This window comes from Phascolarctos cinereus, unplaced genomic scaffold (genome assembly GCF_003287225.1).
Source record: "Phascolarctos cinereus isolate Bilbo 61053 unplaced genomic scaffold, phaCin_HiC Scaffold_726;HRSCAF=1367, whole genome shotgun sequence".
Classification (NCBI taxonomy): Eukaryota; Metazoa; Chordata; class Mammalia; order Diprotodontia; family Phascolarctidae; genus Phascolarctos; species Phascolarctos cinereus.
This window is the reverse complement of record NW_027556098.1, coordinates 312,803,116-312,824,778: the sequence shown is the minus strand read 5'-3', so window position 1 is coordinate 312,824,778 and position 21,663 is coordinate 312,803,116. Positions and strand designations below refer to the sequence as shown.

At 47.4% G+C, this 21,663-nt stretch overlaps 1 protein-coding gene across 7 annotated transcripts in view; it reads left to right on the top strand.

The window, feature by feature from the left end:
* Positions 1-21,124, top strand: part of ARAP1 (ArfGAP with RhoGAP domain, ankyrin repeat and PH domain 1) — a 103,380-nt gene extending 82,256 nt beyond the window's left edge. For 5 of the 7 annotated variants that reach the window (XM_078156889.1, XM_020989618.2, XM_020989617.1 and 2 more), the window contains 10 exons: positions 1,034-1,102; positions 2,058-2,175; positions 6,120-6,233; positions 6,578-6,723; positions 7,284-7,316; positions 16,743-16,825; positions 18,446-18,496; positions 19,089-19,152; positions 19,382-19,531; positions 20,788-21,124. In XM_078156889.1, the coding sequence (XP_078013015.1) occupies positions 1,034-1,102; positions 2,058-2,175; positions 6,120-6,233; positions 6,578-6,723; positions 7,284-7,316; positions 16,743-16,825; positions 18,446-18,496; positions 19,089-19,152; positions 19,382-19,531; positions 20,788-20,805 (846 nt within the window). In that variant the 3' untranslated portion in view covers positions 20,806-21,124. The remainder of the gene's footprint in view (positions 1-1,033; positions 1,103-2,057; positions 2,176-6,119; positions 6,234-6,577; positions 6,724-7,283; positions 7,317-16,742; positions 16,826-18,445; positions 18,497-19,088; positions 19,153-19,381; positions 19,532-20,787) is intronic. The other 2 variants (XM_078156891.1, XM_078156890.1) reach the window with 1 other exon arrangement.
* The last annotated feature ends 539 nt before the right edge of the window (positions 21,125-21,663 follow it).

Genomic DNA, 21,663 nt, shown 5'->3' with positions numbered 1-21,663 from the left:
CATCCCTATTTTACAGAAGAGGAAACAGAATCTTAGAGAATTTGTGACCTTCCTAAGGCTATTTAGTGGCAGAGTGTGGACTCAAATTTAGGCTACCTGACTCCATGTCTAGTGCTCTTTTCCTCCAACATGAGGCTACTTTGGGGTTCCCTATTTGTTCCCCCACTGAATTGGAATGACAGATTTACGCAACTTCCCATTCAATGATTCTAAGAACTTAAATAAGTTAATTCCTCTTCTCTGGACCCAGGGGTTATAGACTCCCCAGCAGAGGTAGAGTGGGCCCTCAGAGGGGATTGGATCCCAACCTTACACTGGCTAACTCACACCAGCATGGAGGGTCTATTTTCATATTCTGCCTACTTGGCAACAAATGGGTCCTATTTATTCCACTCTCCCTAATTCCTTTGTCCTTTTCCCAACCCAGTGTCCACCAGCTCACCTCCACTGGAGTCCTTCTACTTAAGTTCACCTTGGTCAGACCATTTTCTCTCATCTCACCTCAGCTAGACTTTCCCTGTGCCCTTCTTGGCTATGTCTTTTGTTTCTTCTCATGTTGCCTGGCTTCCCTGTGCTCAACTTTTCCAACTCTTCCCTCTTCCTCCCCACCACCCCCACTCCTAACCTACCCAACCTGAGACAGACCTCTCCCTAGAAAGAGCAATACCTAGGAGGGATAGTCAGGGGATGAGAGATATGGGAGAGATCCTAAAGGTTGTAAGATCACAGATTTTAGAGCAAGGGGAACCTTAGAGGTCACTGAGTTCAGCCTCCTTTATTCTGTAAATGAGGAAACTGAGGCACAGATAGATTAAGGGACTTGCCCAGTCTTTTAGGCAGGATTTAAACCTAGTCTTCCTGAATCCAAGTCCAGTGTTCTATCCTATCTGGTATACTGTCCTTAGCCTTCTGTTGCTCCAAATGTTTCAAAGGGTAGAAGGAAGCTGCTAGTGCATTGGTTCTTTAGGTGAGGCTTCTGTCCCTGTTTTCACCCTTTTACTGTCTCTGATTCCCTCTCTTCTCCCCTCCACAGCATGCTGGAGATTTCATCTGCACCGTATACTTGGAAAAGAAGGCAACGGAGACGGAGCAGCATGTTAAGGTGAGGCCTCAGGGACTCAGAAACCGCAAGCCCAGTCTTGGCTTCTGCTTGTGGGAGCTGTCCTTGGTGCTGTGGCAAGCCCATCGGACAGGACACTTTGTGCCTCTCTGTTAGATCTGTCTTCCAGGGAGCCCAGCACTGAGGTTTTCTGGAGCTGATCTGAGTGAAGTTCAGAGCTAATACAGGCTATCCATAGAACCAGGCTCTGGATGGAGTTAAAGAGATGATCATAGTAATGATAGCTCTGTTTACAAAGTGTTTTCCTCAGATTAGATCTGTGAGGCGGTAGATTGTGCAAGGTTGAGCATTTCCATTTTTTTTTTTGATGTCAAGGAACTGAGGCACATAGCTAGCAACAATAATGGCTCTCATTTCTATAGTTCTTTAAGGTTCAAAATGTACAATCACCCTATGCAGTAGGTGGCAAAAATATTATTATCATTTTGGAAATGGGGAAACTGAGGCTCAGAAAAGTAAAATGACTTATTTAGAATCAGCAGGAAGTTGATGTGAGAAAGAGAACTCAAATCCTAGCCTTTTGACTCCCAGGCCTCACACATAATTGATATCTGAAGGGAGGTTGGAGAGGTTGGCCCTATCAGGATGAAGTAAGGTGGCCCTAGCAAATCCAGAGCTCCTGCAATGATAGGTTTATAATTTAGAGCAGGAAAAGAGCTTTATAGGTCATCTAGTTGGCCAACACCCTCATTTTACAGATGAAGAAACTAAGACCCACAGAGGTCATACAGCTAGTAAATTTCTGAGGCAGAATTTGAATCTGAGACTTTGGACTACAAAACCAATCTTTTTTCCATTCTACCTTGCTGGGGGGCACTTGGACCAAGGTCTGGGGTCCTGGTGGATGCAGGCTTTCCCTCGTGGCTCGGGCTCTTAGGGTTAGTCTTCTGGGGTTAGGAAAGAAGGGTCTTGTCTCTTTATGCCTCTTTTCCTTCAGATCCCAGCTTCCATGACAGCCCAGGAGCTCACCATGGAGATCTTAGATCGTAGGAATGTGAGGATAAAGGAGAAGGACTATTGGACCTGTTTTGAAGTCAGTGAGAGGGAAGAGGCAGGTAAGTGGCCTTTAGAATATGGATGGAGTAGACTAGCATGCACAGAGATTCATGCTAGTTTCTGTTATTCCATGGTCATGTGACTCATTCACTGCAGCAATTTGAATGACGGCTCTCTGTGTGAGTACTAGAAGTTGTAAAATGAGGAGACTTGATTAGTTTCTCCCACCCATTTCAGGTCCTACATTTGACAGCAAACGCTTCTCTAAAGGAGTGATTATATGGTAACTCTACATCTGTACTAAGAGAGTGAAAAGGAGAAAATTCATGCACAAGACATATATCCAAATGAAATTTATTAAATAATATGCTGTAACTGAAGCCTCCAGAAATCTAGAGACAGGAGAAGGGTGGGTGCTATATCTTCCAAATCTTCTTCTAGGTTGGGGGGATGGTGTGGCAGCTCTCTAAGTTATTCCCCTATTGTACAAGCCCCTCTTCCCCCCCTCTTTAGGAGATTCAGTAGGATGTCCAGTAGCATGATTTTATCTGTCTGTTTCCATATCTGAACTTTAGGATCATTGAGCATGGTAATTTGTTGAGAGGGATGAGAATATGAAATTGGAGTGTTCCCCAGTCTACTCAGAGTTGGCTAGCAAAGGAGACAAAAGTAGAGTACTTTATCTATGACGCCTTGTACTATGAGACAGACAAATTGGGCTGAATTCAGTCCTTATGCAGAGTTATATTTGGGGAGACAAGAAGACCTTCTTATCTTATTTATAGCAAAAGAAAGTCAGAAGCAATTATAATCACACAGGTACATAAGAGATTAACTGGTTAATATGGGCATGAAGCTTCCTAGGGAATTCTGCCTCAAAATTGCCTGGCTATTGCCAAGAGGATGGCCTCAGGTCATTCTTTCAAGTGAAAATCAAAGACCCTTTGATGGAGATGCTTATAGCTTTTCCCCTGGGGACTCTGTGTATGAATGTTAACTCAGATTGTATAGAGGAGAGGAAGAAAACATAAGGATCCCCAAGGGGTGGGGGAGGCTTCAGTTATTAATATAGCTGCATATAAATGTGTGTATGTGAGTATATGTTCTCTGGTAAGCAGTGTCAATTCATTTACATGCCCCAGAAGAAGGATGACACTTGTAGTTATAAAATTGCAAAAAGCAATCATATCCTTATACAAGTCTTAAGAAAGGTCATAGAAATGACAAAGTAGACATTATAAAATGCATCATGGCAGTCATAACTTCAGGGGCTCCGTAACATCGTGATGGTGATGGGATGAGGGCTGTAGACACTTGGGAGCGTACCACCATGTCCTAGGGTGGGAATAGTGACATGATGGTGACCATGGTGACTGGGAGGTGATGATGAAGGGGAGGAAAGTGGTGATGATACTTGATGATGGTTATCACAGATCTCAGAGTTGCAAAGGACTTCCAAGGTGCAACTGTCTGATTCATACCTGAACAGAAGTCCTCCCTACAACATCTCCCCAAGGGGCCATTCATTCTCTACTTGAGCACCTCCATTGAGGAGGGATCTACCACCTTCTGGGGACCTCTTCTGCTTCCAGGCATCTTTTAGATGCTGCAAATCAAAACTTCCACCTTCTTGTCCTGTGCAACTCTTTTCTGTGTTTCCCATAAATTTTTCCAACAGGACTCACGTGGTATGCTAGAGGCCTTCTCTCTAGGTCAGAGACCCCTCAAGGCATCCAGGATAGATTTCATGGGGCCTGTGAAGTTGGATGTTAAAAAAATTACATCTTTATCTCAATATAATTGGTTTTCTTTGTAATCCTATGTATTGTTTTGTGTAATTAAAAACATTATTCTAAGAAGGGGTCACCAGACTGCCAAAAGGACTGATGAAACAAAAAACACATCAAGAACTCCTACTGTAGGTCTTTTTAACTTTGTGGGGATACCTGAACAGGGCTTGGGCCATCTCTCTTGCTTTTGCTAGGTGACTGGCTCACCTCCCTTTCTTATCATACATCTCTTGGGTATCTCTTGTTTGTATATCACCTAGCTTTCTCCCTGTATCCCTCCTCCTACCTCTCATAGAGCTATCCTCTATAACAAAGAATTTTTTAAAATTTCTTTTAATTAAAAAAAAAAGAAAAAGAGAAAGAAGAAAAAAAGAAACTCAGCAAAATCTGATCAACACACCAAAACCGTCTGGCATATGCATCATTCCAACCTCGTAGACCGCTGCAAAGGAACAGGGGAAGGTGTCTTGTATTTCTTCACTAGGGCTAACTAAACATGTTCTTCAGTTTCACAACATTCAATTTTGGTTGTTTTGTGGTGGTGGTTGTTTCCATTTACGTTGTTGTAGTCATTGTGGATATTGTTTTCCTGGGTCTGCTGACTTCACTATGCATCGGTTTCCTGAATATCTCTTACACAACATCTTGCATGCAGAAGTTATTATTGGAAATGTGCTGCCAGCCTATTTACGCCCACCATGCATTTTCCGATTGTCCTTTGAGTGTCCTATGATTTTAAGTCTTTGTAGGTTGTGGTGCACCATGACTTGAAGCCATATAGAGTCACCAGAAGAGGGTTAAAATTGGTGTTAAAAAGATGATTTTTTGTTTCAGGGGATAGCTTGGGATTGTGGGAAGAGTTATAGTTTCCAATATACCAATACTGCCTGTTCTTTTCCTCCTCATCAAATTCTAGGCCCAATTAATTGTCCCACTGCAGTGTCTATCTAAGATATATGTATCAGTGGATCAGCTTTTTGGGTTATTCATCCAATTCCTTTATTCGCTTGATCTTTCCTATGAAGATCATTAGGATGAACTCTTTTGAGTGATTGTAAATCTCATTTAGGAATCTCTTTTGTGTTCCAGGGTTTGGTACCATCAGCCCAAATCAGTCTGTCTACATCACAGCATTGTTATAAGGAAAGTGCCTACAACAGCAATTTAAATGGGAACAATTCATATGGTTGTTTACATAGCTTCCTGTTTTCTTTCTCCTTTGTCAGAGTTAAAATTTAATTTTTCAATTCTTTTCTCTTCTGGACCAACTTTCCTTAGAGGATATTAGACCATGGAATCCTGCCTCTCTTTTTTTCTGATTTTGAAATCTGCTCTCCCAAAATCTAGGGTAGATGTACAACTAAACCAAGTTTGTCTCTTCTCTATCATGAGCTCTCCTACCAAGTGGTCACTTCCCCCCAAGATTCCTGTGGTTTCTTCCTCAGCAACTAGCACCTCCTGCTTGGTTAGACTTAGATGCAAAATAACAGCTCCCCCTCCCCTACTTTCTCTACCTTCCAAAGGGTAAAACTATCATTAATGCAAGCCAAGAATTCCTTAGTTTCTTTGCTTTTTGGCAGAGAGTGAATTCTGGCAATAGTTAGAGTTTCCCATCACTACATCATACCCCATGTCAGATCTATTATCTATTTCCCACTCCTCATCTCTTCTCTTCTTCTGTCTGCGTGGTCTGTAGTATACTCCTATGACAAAAGTACTTCTGTTTCCTTTGACCTTCATCCAAATGTTCTCCATCATGGCTTTCCTCCTGTGGTTCCTAGTTTTCCTCACCAGGAAGGCGGTGATGATTCTGATGTAGATGGATGATCATAAGAATGGTACAATGGTTGTGGTGGTGATTGCCTTGATAGAGATGGTAATAGTGATACTGGTGATGAAGGTGCTATTGCTGGTGATTGATTGGAGATGATGAAGGTGACAGTGATGATCAAAGATATGATTACAGTTATGATAACTGTTGTGATGGTGGTGATGATGGAGATGGTGAGGAGAAGGTAAGGATGGTGCCAGTGATTTATATGGAGATGATGAAGGCAATAGTGATGATCAAAGATATGGTGATAATAGTGATGACTACCATGTTGGAGACAGAGATGATAGTGATTGTGCCAGTGGCAGCTGTGGAGATGATAGTAGCTAGACTGGTACCATGTTGGCATTAATAGCATTGTTGATAATGGTGTTCTCCACAGAGAGGCCCCTGCACTACACTGAGAAGGTCCTCCCTATCTTGCACAGCCTAGGGACTGACAGTCATCTGGTGGTAAAGAAGTACCTGGCCATGGAGGCCATGCTCATGTACCTAGGTAAGAAGCTTCCTACCTAGTTACCCTCTCCCCTTCCCCACTCCAGGGTACTATCACTTCTACTCTCAGGCACTGGCCAGATTCTGTCCCTTCTGTGTATTCCAATTCCTATCTTAGGGAGAGCTACAGCTCCTGTCCTCAGTAACCACCATGTCTGAGGGACAGACTTAGCTTTGCCCTCAGGGAGCCTCTAGTCTGAGGGAGACATGTTCCCGCCCTTAGGCACTCCCAGCTTTTGGTGGGGGTGGGGTCATAGCTCTTCCTTCAGGGAGCCTGTGTTCTTGGGGGAGGCAGGATATGCAGCCTCTCCCCGCATCCCCCTTGTCCTTGTCCTCCCTCCCCAGCCAGCAAGGTGGGGGACACCAAGCATGGCATGATGAAGTTCCGTGAGGATCGCAGCCTCTTGGGCCTGGGCCTCTCCACGGGCAGCTTCCACGACCGTTACTTCATGCTTAATGGCAGCTGCCTAAGGCTCTTCAAGGAAATCAGAGTGAGTAATGGGTCAGCTCCTCTCCCATCCCCCTGTAGCCTGTGCATTCAGACCCCCACACACTGACTGGGCTCCTTCTCAGTCAGGGCCAGGTTACTGTTTTACTGTTTTTCTGGGTTACTCCTAGATTGCCTTTGACTCCCCTGTGTTATTGAGTGAGAGATGGTATGGGTCTCTGAGACCTCTCTGGAGGAGACACCCTCCTGTGGGCATGGGCCATGCCCCTTCCTGTGACATGTGTACCTGTTCTTTCTCAGGCCTCAGATCCATATTTCTTGGTGTGCTCGTCACAGCATGCACATGTATGTACTGTGTGTACTTGGTCATGGCGTGTACCTGTGTCATCCTTTGCCACAGCTCACATGCTCTGTGTTGGTGGGCACATTTTTCATGGTAATCCATGCAGCCCTGCATCCAGTCACATACGCCTGACTCATCCTAGCCACGATAACCATCGGCTCCCCCCATGCACATGGTCCTGCTCCCTGTTCTGTCTCAGCCCCACCAGGGATGCACCCCCCATCCCGGCTCCCATAACCCCGCAATCCTCTATCAAACAGAACCTGAAGCAGCACGGTGGGGGCCTTGAGAACGTGAGTAGTAACCGAGCCTCAGGCCAGCTCCAGCGGCTGGCTGGCGCTGCTGCGGCATTGCTGCCTTACACACCGAGGGGAAGAGTTGGGCCGGGGATGGGTCTGGGCGTGGCATGATGGGCACAGCTCCTCTCTCTCCTCCCCTCTCCTGGCTTCTCCCCGTCCCTGCTTTCCTTCTCCGTAGCTTCCCAGGTACGTGAAGCTCAGCTCAGTTGGAAGTTGTGCTTCTGTCAGGGATATCTGCCAAGTTCAGCTCAGACACAGCTGCCTGTATCCTCCTTCCACATCTGTCCTGGCCACATCTCCCCTTAGCCTCTGGTGCCTCTGCAGCATCAGGCAACCATGCCTGCCCCCGCCTCCAGCTGGCTGTGGTTTAGAGGACGGAGCCGGTCCTCTTGGTTTGGGAGTCAGGATCCCCGGGTTCCAATCCCAGCTCTGCCACAGACCCGCTGTGTAACCCTGGGCAGGTCTGTTCCTTTCTCCAGGCCTCACTCTCCCCATCTGTAGAACGAATGGGTCGGGCCCTTATAGCTCTTGGATTGGATGATCCTACTTTCATTTTCACTTCCCCCTCCCCTTCCCCTGTCCTCCCCTCTAGCCTGATGCTTCAGAGATCCTAGTTTCCCCCTTCCCTTCGTGCTCCCTCTCAGCTCAGATGTCTGGGTTCCAACTAGCCTTTTGCAAACTAAGGCCTGGTTCTGGAGAGTGGGGGCCTCTTTGGTTTTCCTTCTTCTCTACCTGTCATTTCTCAACACTGATTTCCCCCACCCCTACATGTAGACATTCAAAGAGAGGCGATCCGTGTGTCGTGAACATAAAATATGTGTAAATTATAAATGAGCTGAGCTGTTATTATCCCCATTTTACAGCTGAGGTAACTGAGGCTCCGAGAGCTTTAGTGGCTCCTCTGGGGTGCCTGAGGTCCCTCAGAGAGTGTCAGATTTGGGATTTGAACACAGGTCTTCCTGAGGCTGTGTCCAGCTTCCTCTTCATGGTACCTCAACGTCTCTGAGGCACAGCCCTCCTGGCTCCCTGCCCAGTGCTCTCTGATTCATCTGGCTGCCTCTTCTCATTCTTGCTGGCCTTCAGAGATGGGAGGCTCCCTCGCCTTTCCTGGTTTTCAGTCTCCTGGCCCCAAGGAAGTTGTTCTTTGCCTCTGTCTGACCTCTTTGTGTAGTCGGGAATTCAGAGTCTCCTGTTCTACCGTCCCGAGATTCTTCTCTCTGGAGATGTGAAGAGAGATCTGGCCGCTCTTCCCTGGGTCAAGGCATCTGAACTCCCTGGCCCTCGTAGCCCTGGCTCCTGCTTCTTATGACCTCCTGGTGCCAGGGAGCAACATCAGCTCCTCTTGCCAAGCTGCCTGACTTAGGCCTGGCACTCAGAACTGCTGATCAGCCTTACCTTTTTATTCCTTTCTAATCAGCTTCCATCTGATGTAGCGGCAGCCAGCTGGGTCAGTCGCTATGGCCCTGCAGCCACCCTTCCTAGCCTCCAGGCCTGTCCTAGGCCTCTTCTGTTTGTAGTCAAAGCTGAGTATGGCTCTTCCTGGGGGCTGCTGCTCCTGGATCTCATCCTGTCCTCCCTTTCCCTAAGGACGGTCTCCATCCTGACTCCTTTTTGCTTCCTTCTCTCAAGCATGAACCCTGTACAAAAATGCACAGCTGCTAATGTTGAATCTCCAGGTTCCCAGAGGCCCAGAGTCAGATTTGAGAGTCTCCATCTTCAAGAAAAACTCAAAAGTGTGAGTTTCTCTCACTGCCCCCCTGTTCCGTCCTCCCCTACAGCCTCTCTTCTTCACAAAGGACGGATTGTCCCAGACTGACCTGAGCGTTTCCAAGTAGACCACTTCAAACAGCACATCTGGACCAGTGCTACTCTCTTTCCCCCTTAAGAAAGCACACAGTCCTTTTCAGTTTTTGGGGAATGTTTATTACTGATAACTGCATCTGAGTGCTCATGTCTAGGGCTTTCCTGCAGTGTGTGGAAAGCTGGGCTGGAGATGACCTCTGAGCTCCCTTCTGGCTCAGAGAGCCAAGAATCCAAGATTCTATCAGCCCAAGATTCTAAGATTCTGGAAGCCTAGGATTATTATTTTTTTCAAATTATTGATTTTTATTTCTATCTTTTGTTTGTATGTCACACCCTTTTCCCTTCTGAATGTATCCCTCCCCTTCCTCTACTCATCCCTTGAAACAAAGAAAAAAGCGTTTTGGTTTTGGCCAATACAAGCAAAGCTAGTCAACACATCCATAAGATCTGATAGCGTCTCCCACGTTCCAGACTCAGAGTTTTCCAGTTCTTCAAAGAAGACAGTTGAGTCATTTTTCAGTCATGTCTGACTCTTCGTAACCTCATTTGGGGTTTTCTTGGCAAAGATACTGGAGTGGTTTGCTCTTTCCTTTTCCAGCTCATTTTACAGATGAGGAAACTAAAGCCCAGGGTCACACAGCTAGTAATTCTCTTGAGGCCAGATTTGAAGTCAGGAAGATGAGTCTTCCAGATTCCAGGCCCAGCACTCTATCCACTGTGCCACCTAGTTGCTCAAACAAGACAGAGGCCTGTATTTTCTCCATCTTCTGTTCCAAAGCTAGGATTCTGTGGGTCTCTGATTCATCAGTTCTGGGAGGCAGTTTGGGGTAAGTGGAATGAAGGCTTAACTTGGAGTCAGGAGAGACAAGAGCTCAAAACCTTGATGACACTTATCTGTGCACTCATAAGTACCTCTCTGGGCCTCCGTTTTCTCATGCTCTGTAAAAGAGGATCATAATCCCTGTACTGCTTACTTCATAGAGCTATTGTGAGGTTCAGATAAGCTCTGCAGAGTGTTTTTTGCAAAGCTATAGAAATGTGGGTTGCTATTATTATCATTTCAGGAATGCTGGGTTTTTAGAGTCAGAGGACCTAGCTTAGAAAATCCCCACTCTTGACTTTTACTCCCTGTGTGACCTTGGGCAAGTCATTTCTCTCTGGACCTCTCTTTCCTCATCTGTAAAAAAAAAAAGAAGTTGGAATAGATGATCTCTAAGGTCACCTTCCCCCTCCAAATCAATAGTTTTGAGTCCTGAACCCTACGATTCTATGAACTCTGGAGCCAAGAGATAATAAGACCTGGGGGAGGGAGTGGCTCATAAACAGGGTGTGCTGATTCATTTATGGGCCTAGCTGCCCCTCGGCAGTAAGGATCACCCCCCTCTGATGTTTTGCCAGCAGTATTCAGGGTGCCCTGAAGACAGGTCAGGTCAGGGCTGGGAATGGGGGAGGAGGCAGGGGTTATGGATTCCAGATTTGCTCAAGGCAAAGAGCAAAGGAATTAGAGCAAGGGTGTGCTGGTAAATATTTAACAACTGGCTCTCCAATGCATGACACACTTTTAAAGTTTAATGCGCATTATTAATATTTTCTTCATGACTTTCTCGAGTCTAGAAATCACTGAATAATAAATCAAACCCTGCTTTGTAGCATTTGCACATTTTCAAGGTGTAAATGTTCACACTGAATATTTTAAAATTTAACAATTGAATTTTAAGCTGGCTCTAACACATCCCTGAGTAATGAGTGAGGAGGACCTGAGTAAAAGTCCTGCCTCTGCCACTTACTGCTTGTGTGACCTTGAGCTGACCCCCAACCCCTGTGGGACTCAGTTTCTTCATCTGTCTGTAACATGAGGAGGTTGGACTACTTGGCCTCTGAAATCCTTTCTAGCTCCAGATCTGTGAACCCAGATCTATGAAAAGTCCAAAGATAGAAATAAAAAGAGACTTTCTTGCATCTTGAAGGGTCTACACAAGTCCCCTCTTTGCCTGGTCCCCCTTGACTCCCTGCTTATCTCTCCTTCCTTTCCTGGGCTCCCAGTGAACTAGCAGTGGGGCTCAGCTCTGAGGAGCTGCTGGGGCAGGCTTCCCTCCCATCCCCCCTGCTCCGGACCTTAGAAGTTAGCTCCCCACATCACCAGCCTCCCTTTCTCCACTGGACCTTGTATTCTGCCCCAGGGTAAAAGCCAGCGTTAGTCAGCTGATGTCCTCCAGAATCTCTCAGCTATGTTCTTAGAAAGCTTATTTTTTTTTTAAACATGGAGCTAACATTTGTCTCTGTAGTATCTACCAAAGTGCTCTGAGTTCTATTTAACCCTGGGGCTAAATGAGAGCCTCCAAAAAGAGTCAGGAAATTTGAGTTTGATTCACAGGCTCTGCTGCTTACTCCCTGTGTCTCTTTGGGTAAATGCCCCATTCCAGGCCTCCCTTTCCTTCTCTGTAAAGTGCGGGAACTAGCCGTTAGGCTCTGTCACAGCTTTCACGATTTTCTGATCTTCCCTATTTCTGCTGTTTTCCAAACTTGCCTCAAATCAAGGGCCGCAGCCAAGCTCCCTGGAGTTTTCCTGATCACCATGCTCAGGAATCGGTCACACTGGATTTCCCAGTGATCTTCCCCTCCTTCTTCTACCACTAAGACTGAGTGCCTACTTGGTCCCCCTTTTCTCTTTCTTTCTTCCCACTGCTCCATCATATGGCTTTCCTAGGTTGTTGGGGTTTTTTTTTTCCACATGGGAGAAGACAGTGGCACCAGGGAAGGGCACTGACATACCCATATAAAAGTAAACCATCTCTAGACTAGGGAACCCTTGAATTTCTGAAGTTACTTTGTGGCACAAATGTTCCCAGTCTGTCCCAGTCTAGGAGAGCTCTCAATTACCTAGAAAACTTTTCTATACATAGAGCTCTCTCTACAATGACTTCCTTGCCCCAGTAGTTCTGAGGTCTGCCCTCTCGGGCTAAGCAAGAGTCCTGGGCTGGGAATCGGGAGCCCAGGGTTTGATTTCCGTCTCTGTCCCTGACTCACTGTGTCCCCTTAAGCAAGTGTCTTCTATCTCCTCTGGGCCTCAGCTTCCTTCTCTGTGTAATAGGGGAATTGGAGGTTAGGCACCTACTCTCTCTCTCTCTCTCTCTCTCTCTCTCTCTCTCTCTCTGTCTCTCTCTCTGTGTGTGTGTCTCTCTCTCTCCCCTCTCTGTTTCTCTGTCTTTTCTCTGTTTCTGTCTTTTATCTTTTTCTCTTTCCATTTCTCTCTTTCTCTTTCTGTCTGTCCTCTCTCTTTCCATTTCTCTTTTGTCTGTTCTCTCTCTCCCCATCCCTCTCTCCCACTTCTCTCTTTCTGCTTTCTTTCTTTTTACTTTTCCCTTTGTTTCTCCTTCTTCTCTTTCTCTCTTTCTATATATTTCTTCCTTTTTCTCTTTCTATCCTCTCTCTCCCACTTCTCTGTTTTTTCTGTCTTTCTTTCTCTTCACTTTTCTGTTTCTCCTTCCTCTCTCTCTCTTTCTACTTATTTCTTCCTTTTTCTCTTTCTATCCTCTCTCTTTTTCTCTCCACCTCTCTCTCTCTCTCTCTCCCCCCTCCCCCCTCCCCCTCTCTCCCTCCCTCTCTCCACTTCTGTTTCTCTTTCTGTCTTTACTCTCTCTCTGTCCCTCCCTCCCTCCCTTTCTCTCTCCATTTCTCTGTATGTCTTCTCTCTTTCTGTCTCTCTCCTTCCCCCCTCCCCAACTCAAACATTCTAACTCCTCATTTACAGTGATGACATTTGAACATCCTGATTTACATACACTTCAGCCTTCTTGCATGGGATTGTGGTTCATTTATGGATCTAGTGTTCCCTTAGCAGAAAGGATCACCTCTGTCTTATGTCTGACTGGGAGTGTCGGGTGCCTTAAGACAGGTCAGGCCAGGGATGGGATGGTGTATGAAGGCGGAGGGTATACAGTCATAATCCATTGGAGGTCTGACTGTATACTGCCTGGTTTCTTCCCTTCTAAAATCAGAGTTCTTCCTTGCCCTCGGTTGGTTTTTGGCTCCTTCTCAGATGTTGTTTTTTCCAGGACTGAGAGAAAGTTTCTTCCATGCCCAAAGTCTGGTTTCTGACAGCCCTGCCTCCTGGCTCCCTTCATGCTGGTAGTCCAGTATGTTCTTAAGTCAGAACTTAGTCTCTTCCATACCTTCTCCCTTGTGTCCTCCATGCGTACAGATCAGCTTGTTTGCAGTGGTGTGTGCACTGACTTCCACCGGGGTCAGAGTCTGGCTTCAGCCTGTACCCTCAGCCCAGCTTGGCCTGGATGCATAGCCTGCATTTTTTCCAGGCCTGCAGCCCAATTTCTTCCATGCTTGCTGCTTGAGCTCACATAGGTTTCATTAGAGACCAACCCATTTTCAGGGCTCGGGGAAGCTCTGGATGACACAGTGGAATATATCTCCTTTTCTGGTAGAAATCGTGGAAGAAGGCAGTGAAGAACGTTCTGCTCCCCCTTACCCCCACTGCATAAAGCTCTCCCTATACACCATAGTGATGTCACAAAGGGAGCCCAGTAATCCCTGGAAACCCTTGTCTTGTCAACCTCCTCCCCCTGCCCTACACCACCCCCCAGTCCCAAGGTGTATTTTAGTTGGACGACCCTGCCAGAGATTGTTTCCTCAGCTGCAAAATTGGGGGTAGGAATCTGCCCTTATATTCAGTTCTGGTCATTGCAATGGAAGAAGGACATGATTATGCTAGACAGTATCCGGGGGAGGGCAATCAGATGGAGAGAAGTCTTGAGGCCATGTCCTCTGAGGGTGAGCTGAAGGAATGGGGTGTTTATCCTGGAGAATAGAAGGCTCAGGTGGGACATGATCACTCCTTTCTAGCACTTGGGATGCTATCCCATGGACAATAGTTTAGACGTGTTCTGTTTGGCCCTGGGGGGCCCTAGCGATACAAGGTGGAAATTCCAAAGAAGCCAGTTTAGGCTGGACGTCAAGAAAAACTGCCTAACATTTAGAGCTGCTCACAAGAGTCATAGGCTGCCCCTCGAGGCAGTAAGTAGGCTTCCCCATCACTGCTCGAGGCCACTGCTCAGGTATTTGTATAGAAGACACAGGTGAGTCTAGACAGGTTGGTCCTTCTAGGTCCCTTTCCAACTGAGATTTCATGGCTCTGTGATCCTTGCACAACCTACCTTGCAGCATTAGCATGCAACAAACGTTTATAAAGTGTACTTACTATGTATCTGCCAAGGAAGAGCTTTGCCAACCTGAATGTGCTTAGAGTTTTTTACTGTGGGTGTTTAAATACCCAGGGTAAATCATACCACCTTCTGAGTCTTGTATTCCTCCTTTGTGAAGTGCATAATAAACTGTTCCCTCCTCTTCTCATAAGGCTCTTGTATTGAAAGTGCTCTGTAAACTGTCCGGTGCCAGAGAAATGAGAATTATTATTATTATTTTCTGTTCAGGTAGGTGCCACAGTGGTTAGAGCACTGGCTGAGCTTAGAGTTAGGAGGACCTGAGTTCACATCCAGCCTTAGACACTTACTAGCTGTATGACCCTGGGCAAGTCATTTGACCTCTTTGCCTCAGTTTCCTCAACTGCAAAATGGTGATTATAATAGCGTCCACCTCACAGGACTGTAGTGAGGGTTAAATGTTTGTAAAGTGCCTTGCACATAGTAGGCTCCATATAAATGTTTATTCCCTTTCTCTCCCTATTTCCTCTCTCCTTTCTTCCCGAGGAGCTGTACCCAAGGGCTCATGCTGGGTGGGGGGAGGAACAGACCCAGCCTCTGACCCCAGTTTCCGGTTGTAAGTGGTTTTATCTCCCCTTGCTATTCCACAGGAGGCCTGAGGGGAGGGGGCCAGCCAACCTTTGAGAGAGGGCTGACTGAGGTAGGGAGTCTTGGGAAGCCCCTCTCACTCTGGATCACAAGTCAGGGGGCCCAATCCCCCCAACCTCCATCAGTCAGCCTATATGTGCCAACTCTGTCCTTCAGGAAGTCTTGACCTTGCCTGGCTTGCCGCAGCTTTGATGTGTTCCCCCCCTTTTTTAATGGGTTCCCAGCAGAGCTGAAGAAAAGCTGGGGCCCCTGCTCACAGGCCTAGAGCTGGGCCTTTCCCCTCACACAGTCAACCCTCAATTCTAGGCAGCTGAGATGTATAGTGGATAGAATGTTGGACCTGGAGTCAGGAGGACTGGGGTCACACGCTGCCTCAGGTACTTAATAGCCCTGTGATGCTGGGCAAGTCCCCTTAACTGCTGTTTGCCTCAGTTTCCTCATCTGTAAAATGGGAATCATAAATGGCTCCTACCTCACAAGGTTGTTGTGAGGATCAAATGAGATAATATTTATAAAGCGCTTTGCACTTAAGGTATTTTACAAATGCGTCATCATTATCCTTATTTGTTCTCCACAATGACTGAGTGGGGCAGGGGAGGAGTCAAACATCAGGTAATGGGAAGTGTTCCCAGATTTGGAATTAGAAGACCTAAATCCCATTTAGGGTTCATCTGTCTAATGGCTTTTGAAGTTGTTTCATCCTTCTGGGCCTTGCAGTTTGCCTCTCTGTAAAAGGGGGAAAGTTATATGTAACCTGCCTACCTCACAGGGTGCCTGTGAAGATCAAATCAAGTAACACTTTAGAAATAACCGTAAAATGTTATAGGAACATCAGCTGCCGTGATGATTGATTGCCGTGGTTGCCACTTCGAGTAGGTAGCGCCCCCTTTTGGATAAGTGCTGTCCATAACTGTTTCAGCCAATAGCATGGCCAGTTGGGTTGTGAATGTCAGGCTGCAGATCATTGAGAGTTGACTGTCTGATGGTGCCAAGTGTGGGGAGTCCCCAACCTTAGGGGAGGGGCACATGGGGGAGGGAAGGAGGGAACTCAAGGATCTGTGGGGATGCAGGTGACAAGAGCACATACTGATTGAGGAAGCTGGGTTCAGTTGGGTGGAGAGCAGCCTTGAGAAGGTTTTGTGCAGGAGGTAGCCTAGTGTTTTGAAGGTTAGAGAGGGTAGGACTGGGATTGGGAGTCATGGTGAAAAAGGAGCTGGGAAAGGTAGTGAGGTAATAGGGATAGCAGGGACCAAGTGGGGTGACCTGGGTTTCTTCCAGCTTTCTGTCTGACTTGGAATATAATACTCCCCCCTTCTTTGGCCCTTAATTTATCTCTTGGTATGACAAATCAGGGAGCTGAGCTTAGTGGTCTCTAGGTAATCTTCGAGATCTGATATTCTCTGTTCTGAGATCCCTCCCATCTCTGACATTCCCTGTTCTAAAGTCCCTCCCAGCTTTGACATTTCCTGTTCTAAGGTCCTTTCCAGCTTTGATGTTCTCTGGTCCCTCCCATCTCTGACGTTCCCTATTCTAAGGTCCCTCCCCAGCTCTGACTGTTCTAAAGACCTTTTCAGTTTGGACCGCCTGTTTGGGTTTAGGTACAGGTCAGATTTGAGAAGCAAGAAGAGGAGATGGGAGCCTGCTTAGGGTAATAGGAGACTGAGTTTCACCCAGAGGCCAGTGGGAGCGTGTTCTATGTTGTTCACCCTCCCAGACCCAGCCTGAGGTGGCCCTCTCACTCTGTCTTTTCTCCTCCCTTCCCTCTTCTATCTCTATCTGGCTTCCCTGCTCTTAGAGTCACAAGCCAGAAAAGGAATGGCCTATAAAGAGCCTCAAAGTCTACCTGGGGGTGAAGAAGAAGTTACGACCACCTACCTGGTAAGTCCAGCAGAATGTCAATCAATCTACCAGCCAACCAACCAGTATTTATTAAACACTTAACAATTGTGTGGGGCACTGCGCTAAGCACTAGGGCGGGGGTGGGGAACCTGCGGCCTGGAGGCCACTATGGCCCTCTAGGTCCTCAAGTACGGGCCTTTGACTGAATCCAAACTTCCCAGAAAAAAAAATCCCCTTGATAAAAGGATTTGTTGTGTAAAACGTGGACTCAGTCAAAAGACCACATGTGGCCTCAGGGCCTAATGTAGCATTAGGGCTACAAAGGAAAGCAAAAACAGTCCCTGCCGTCACAGAGCTTATTCTCGTTGGGGAGACAGCATGGAAATAAATCATCTCAGAGGGGAAGGCACGGACAGCTGGAGGAACTGTGAAGGGACTGCTTTTGGCCGGAGGCTGGATTTTGAGCTGTCTTGAAAGGAGCCTGGGGATTTAAGGGGTGTGGGTGAGGAAGGAGGGAGAGGGAGTGTTACCAGTGTGACAGACAAGCTAATGCAAAGTCATGGAGATGTACGTGAAGGGTCACATCTAAAGAGCAGCAAGGTGGCTCATTTGTGTAGTTGGTAAAGCGAGTGAAGGTGGGAATACAGTATGAGAAAACTGGACAGATGAGAAGGGGCCAGGTTCTGAAGAGCTGTCACTGCCAAAAGGAGGACTTCGTATTTTGTCCCGGAGGGAACAGGGAGCTAATGGAGTTTACTGAGTATCTGGGGGGAAGGAGGTGATGTGGACTGACCTGTACTTAAGGGGAATCACTTTTGCCACTGAATAGAGGGTAGATCGGAGTGGAGAGAGACTTGAGGCAGTGAGAACAATTTTGGAGGCTATTTCAATAGTCCAGGTCAGTCAGTCAGTAAGCATTAACAAGAGCCTACTATGTACCAGACACTTTGCTAAGTGTGTCTAGGAATGAGGTGAGGAGGACCTGAAGTAGGGAGAGTGGCCAGTGTTACTGGAGAGATACTGTGAAGGTAGAGATGATAGGACTCGGCATTCCTCAGGGCAGATCTCACTGGGGAGACATGGTAATTTGGAGGCTTCTGGTACATGAAGGAGACAAGGCCCAGTCCTCAGGGAGCCCCTGGGGTGACAGACGGCCCCGGTCTTTGAGGTCAGGCTCTTAAGTACTTTAGGATGTCAGAGAGGGAGGAGAGGAAAGGAGAGGTCTATGTTGGCCAGTGATGATGGAGGAAGTTGGTGAGACTGGGGGTAGATCTCAAAAGATGAGATTTGGAGAGGCGCAGGGAAGGGCAAGGGCCCGTTCTAGGCAGGGGAATACCTTGGCAAAAATCGTAGAAGCAGGAATGAGAGGAGGAGCTTAGTTTGAAACATGGTGAGTAAGGGTCGGGGTGAGTGGGGGTGTCCCTTGGCAAGGAGGGCCAAGCTCTGGGCTTTAAGCTTATGGGTCCCCTGGCTCCCAACCCCCAACATGTGGCAGATGGAGGGAAGAGAAGGCATGCAGTTCCCCATCTGCTTGCCTGCAGGTTCCCCAGAGATCTCCATGGCAACCCAACGATGCTTCCTGTTGCTAAGTGATGAAGGAGGGGTGGGGGAGACCTGCCCCTGGCCCGAATCCTTCACCTGTTTTCTCTCTCCCTTTAGTTGGGGTCTCACTGTGGTGCACGAGACAGAGAAACACGAGAGGCAGCAGTGGTGAGTAGGGGGTTCAAGGCTCCAGTCTGAGGTAGCAAATGTGGCTGAGTAATGGGGATGGAACACACATAACAGATATTGATCAGATCCCTAGCCTAGGAGGTGGGTAAAGGATGGCTGTCTACTTAAGGAGGAAGATGTGTTGCAGGAGGAAGAACAGTCTGGCAAAATGGAAGGAGTATGAACTCTAGAGGCCAAGAACCTGGGTTCAAATCTCACCAAATCTCTAATGCTTACTAGCTGTGTATCTGTGGGCAAGTCATTTAACTGCTGTCTGCCTCAGCTTCCTCATTTGTAAAATGAAGAGATTGGATTGAATGGTTTCTAAAGTCCCTTTTAGCTTTAAAGCTGTGAAGCTTTGAACCTAAGATTTGGAGAAGAGAACCCAAGTTCACATCCTGGCCCTTCTACTGGACTACCTGTGTAACTTTGGGCAATTCCTTTCTTCTTTATGGGTCTTGGTTTCCTTATCTGTAAAGAAAGAACACTGGACTTGAAGATTTCTAAAGTCCTGAATGGGGAGCCCAGCTTGTCCTTTTCCCAGGCTTCAGTAAGATGTGTTCACGTACCACTCACACCCCTCTTGCTTTAGGTACCTTTGCTGTGACACCCAGATGGAGCTCAGAGAGTGGTTCGCCACCTTCTTCCTTGTACAGGTATTGGGCCAGGAGGGACAAGACTGGTGGGGAACCAGGAGGGGAGAAACTTGGAGAGGTTGGGGAAGGGAAATAGCCTGGGGGTGGGTGGGGTTGGCAGAAAGGTCTGAGGAGGGAGGGAAGGAAGGCCGAGGAGCATGGTTAGTGAGTCCTAGGGGTTTGATGATTGGGTCATGTCACCCACTGACCTAACTGCTGGCTCTCCTGCCTGCTTGCCTGCCTGCCCCAGCATGGCGGGACTGTCTGGCCTTCTGAGCCCTCCAGGGTGGTTCGGCCTGTACCTGAGTCAAGGCTGGGCAGTGTGTCGCTCATCCCCCTGAGGGGCAGTGAGAATGAGATGAGGAGGAGTGTGGCCGCCTTCACTTCTGACCTCTTGTCTGTAAGTAAAACCCTCCTCCCCCTCACTGCTTTCCTACCTTTCCCAGGGGAAGCTGCCTTAGAGGCAGAAGACTGGAGAGAATGGCATCCTCACCTGTTCTGACCTGTTCCCTTTCTCTTCCCACGCTGATATCTTAAACCAGTGAAGGCCCTCTTTATGCTTAAGGCCTGAAAAGAATCAGGCAGCAAGCTGAAACAAAATCAGGCATCAGGCCTAGTAGAAGCTGGGCAAGAGGCCTAAAAGAAGTTGGGTGGGAAGTAGGGGGTGGGTCCAAAAGAAATGTGCCCCTTTGAAACCCTGCTAGTGAGCCCATGGAGCCATTCCCACAGGTCTTACATGTCCCTTTCCCTCTCACCCCCATTCCCCACCACGTACCCAGGAGACCAGTGAGAATAGGGTCCCTGTCTGTCCCTTCAGCTCCTGGGGCATGTCTGAGAGTGAATTGGAGGGATCCAAGCCCAGGGTAAGGGGTAGGGTGGGGAAGGGATTCCACTGTGGTGTAAATGGCCTATTCCCCACTACTCTTTTACCCCCTCTTTTTCTTCTAGGATGTTTGGGTTCCCTGGATAGATACAAAAGCAGGGAATGGGAAACCTAGATTGGAGTGGTTTTGCCTGGGAAGGGGTATTGAAAGAGTTAAGGGATTAGAAAGGAAGAATTAGCATCCTATGAGGTCATGCTTACTTCCCTCATCCTCTTAAACTTTCTCCACTCTTAACTCCACTCTTAAGTGACTTGCCCACAGCTAGGAAGTATCTGAAAAAGATTCTTCCTGACAGCAGGCCTAGCACTCTATCCACTGTGCCACCCAACTGCCCCAGAAGCAAGCTTAGAACTCTGAGTCTGTTTACCTCCCTTAACAAACCCCCCCCCCTTTCCCAATCTCTCGTTTCGCTGAAGCCCAAAGGATTTGGCCAAGATCCCAGAATGAATGCTTAGGCTAAAACCCAGGTCACATGACAGGTGCACTCTCTTTTCCCTCTACAAAATCCCCTCTACTCCCTTTGCAAAGTGGGTGGGAGTCACACCCAGTCACCCCTGTCCTGTCCTCATTTTCTGGTTTCTTGACCCCTCCAGTCTTCCAATCTCTTATTATTCCAGACTCTCGAAGCTGGACAAGACCTCATAGGCTGTGTCATCTGACTCTTCCCAAATGTTCAAAGCCTATCTGCAGCAACTTCTCACTCCTCCACTTTGGAAAGGAGTGGGGCCACTTCCTTCCCCACTCATGACCTATTTGCTCTTCTTTCTGACAGGCTCAAAGTCCACCGTGACCAGGTGCTGCCCCCTCGCACCTCTGAGATGAGAGGGGTCCAGATATTCTCAGTCTCCACGGGAGAGAGGCATAGGCTTCATGGGGAAGCCCGGTTACAGCTGCTCATCCCATCAAGACTCTCTGTCCTGGACTTTGTGTGTGTTGCAGAAGAAGAGTTTCAGCTCCTAGGGGTCTGGGTGGCAGGGTTAGCTGTGGAGCATTGGAATGGGTGAGGGCAGACTCTCCTATTTTTCCCATTTTACCCTCTACCTACTCTTCTCCCTTCATCCAGGATCTTTTTAAAAAAACAAATAATATAAATATATCTGTATATTTTACCCTGTGTCTAGAAGGCTTGTGTTTGGCAAGGTATGATATGATTTGTGTTCTGGGGACCATGGAATATGTGGAAGAGGAAGGGATTCACACACAGTCTAGAGCAGGGGTGGGGAATCTGTGGCCTTAAGGCCATGTATGACCCTCTAGGTCCTCAAGTGTGGCCCTTTGACTGAATCCAAACTTCACAGAACAAATCCCTTTAATAAAAGTATTTGTTCTGTACAACTTGGACTCAGTCAAAATGCTGCACCCAAGGACCTAGAAGGCCACATGTGACCTCGAGGCTGCAGGTTCCCCACCCCTGGTCTAGAGGATGCCAGGGGGTTCAATGGTCAGAGAACAGTGAGACAAATCATAAATTGGATTCCTCTGGACATCAGTGACACCACACTGAAGCCAACAGACTTAGCCCTGTTCATCCCCATGACTGAACACCCACAGCTTCCATAGAATGGAACATTAGAGCTGGATTGGCCCTTAAAGATCTTCTAGTCCAACCTCCTATTTTTCTAGAAGGAGAAACTGAGGCTCAGGATGA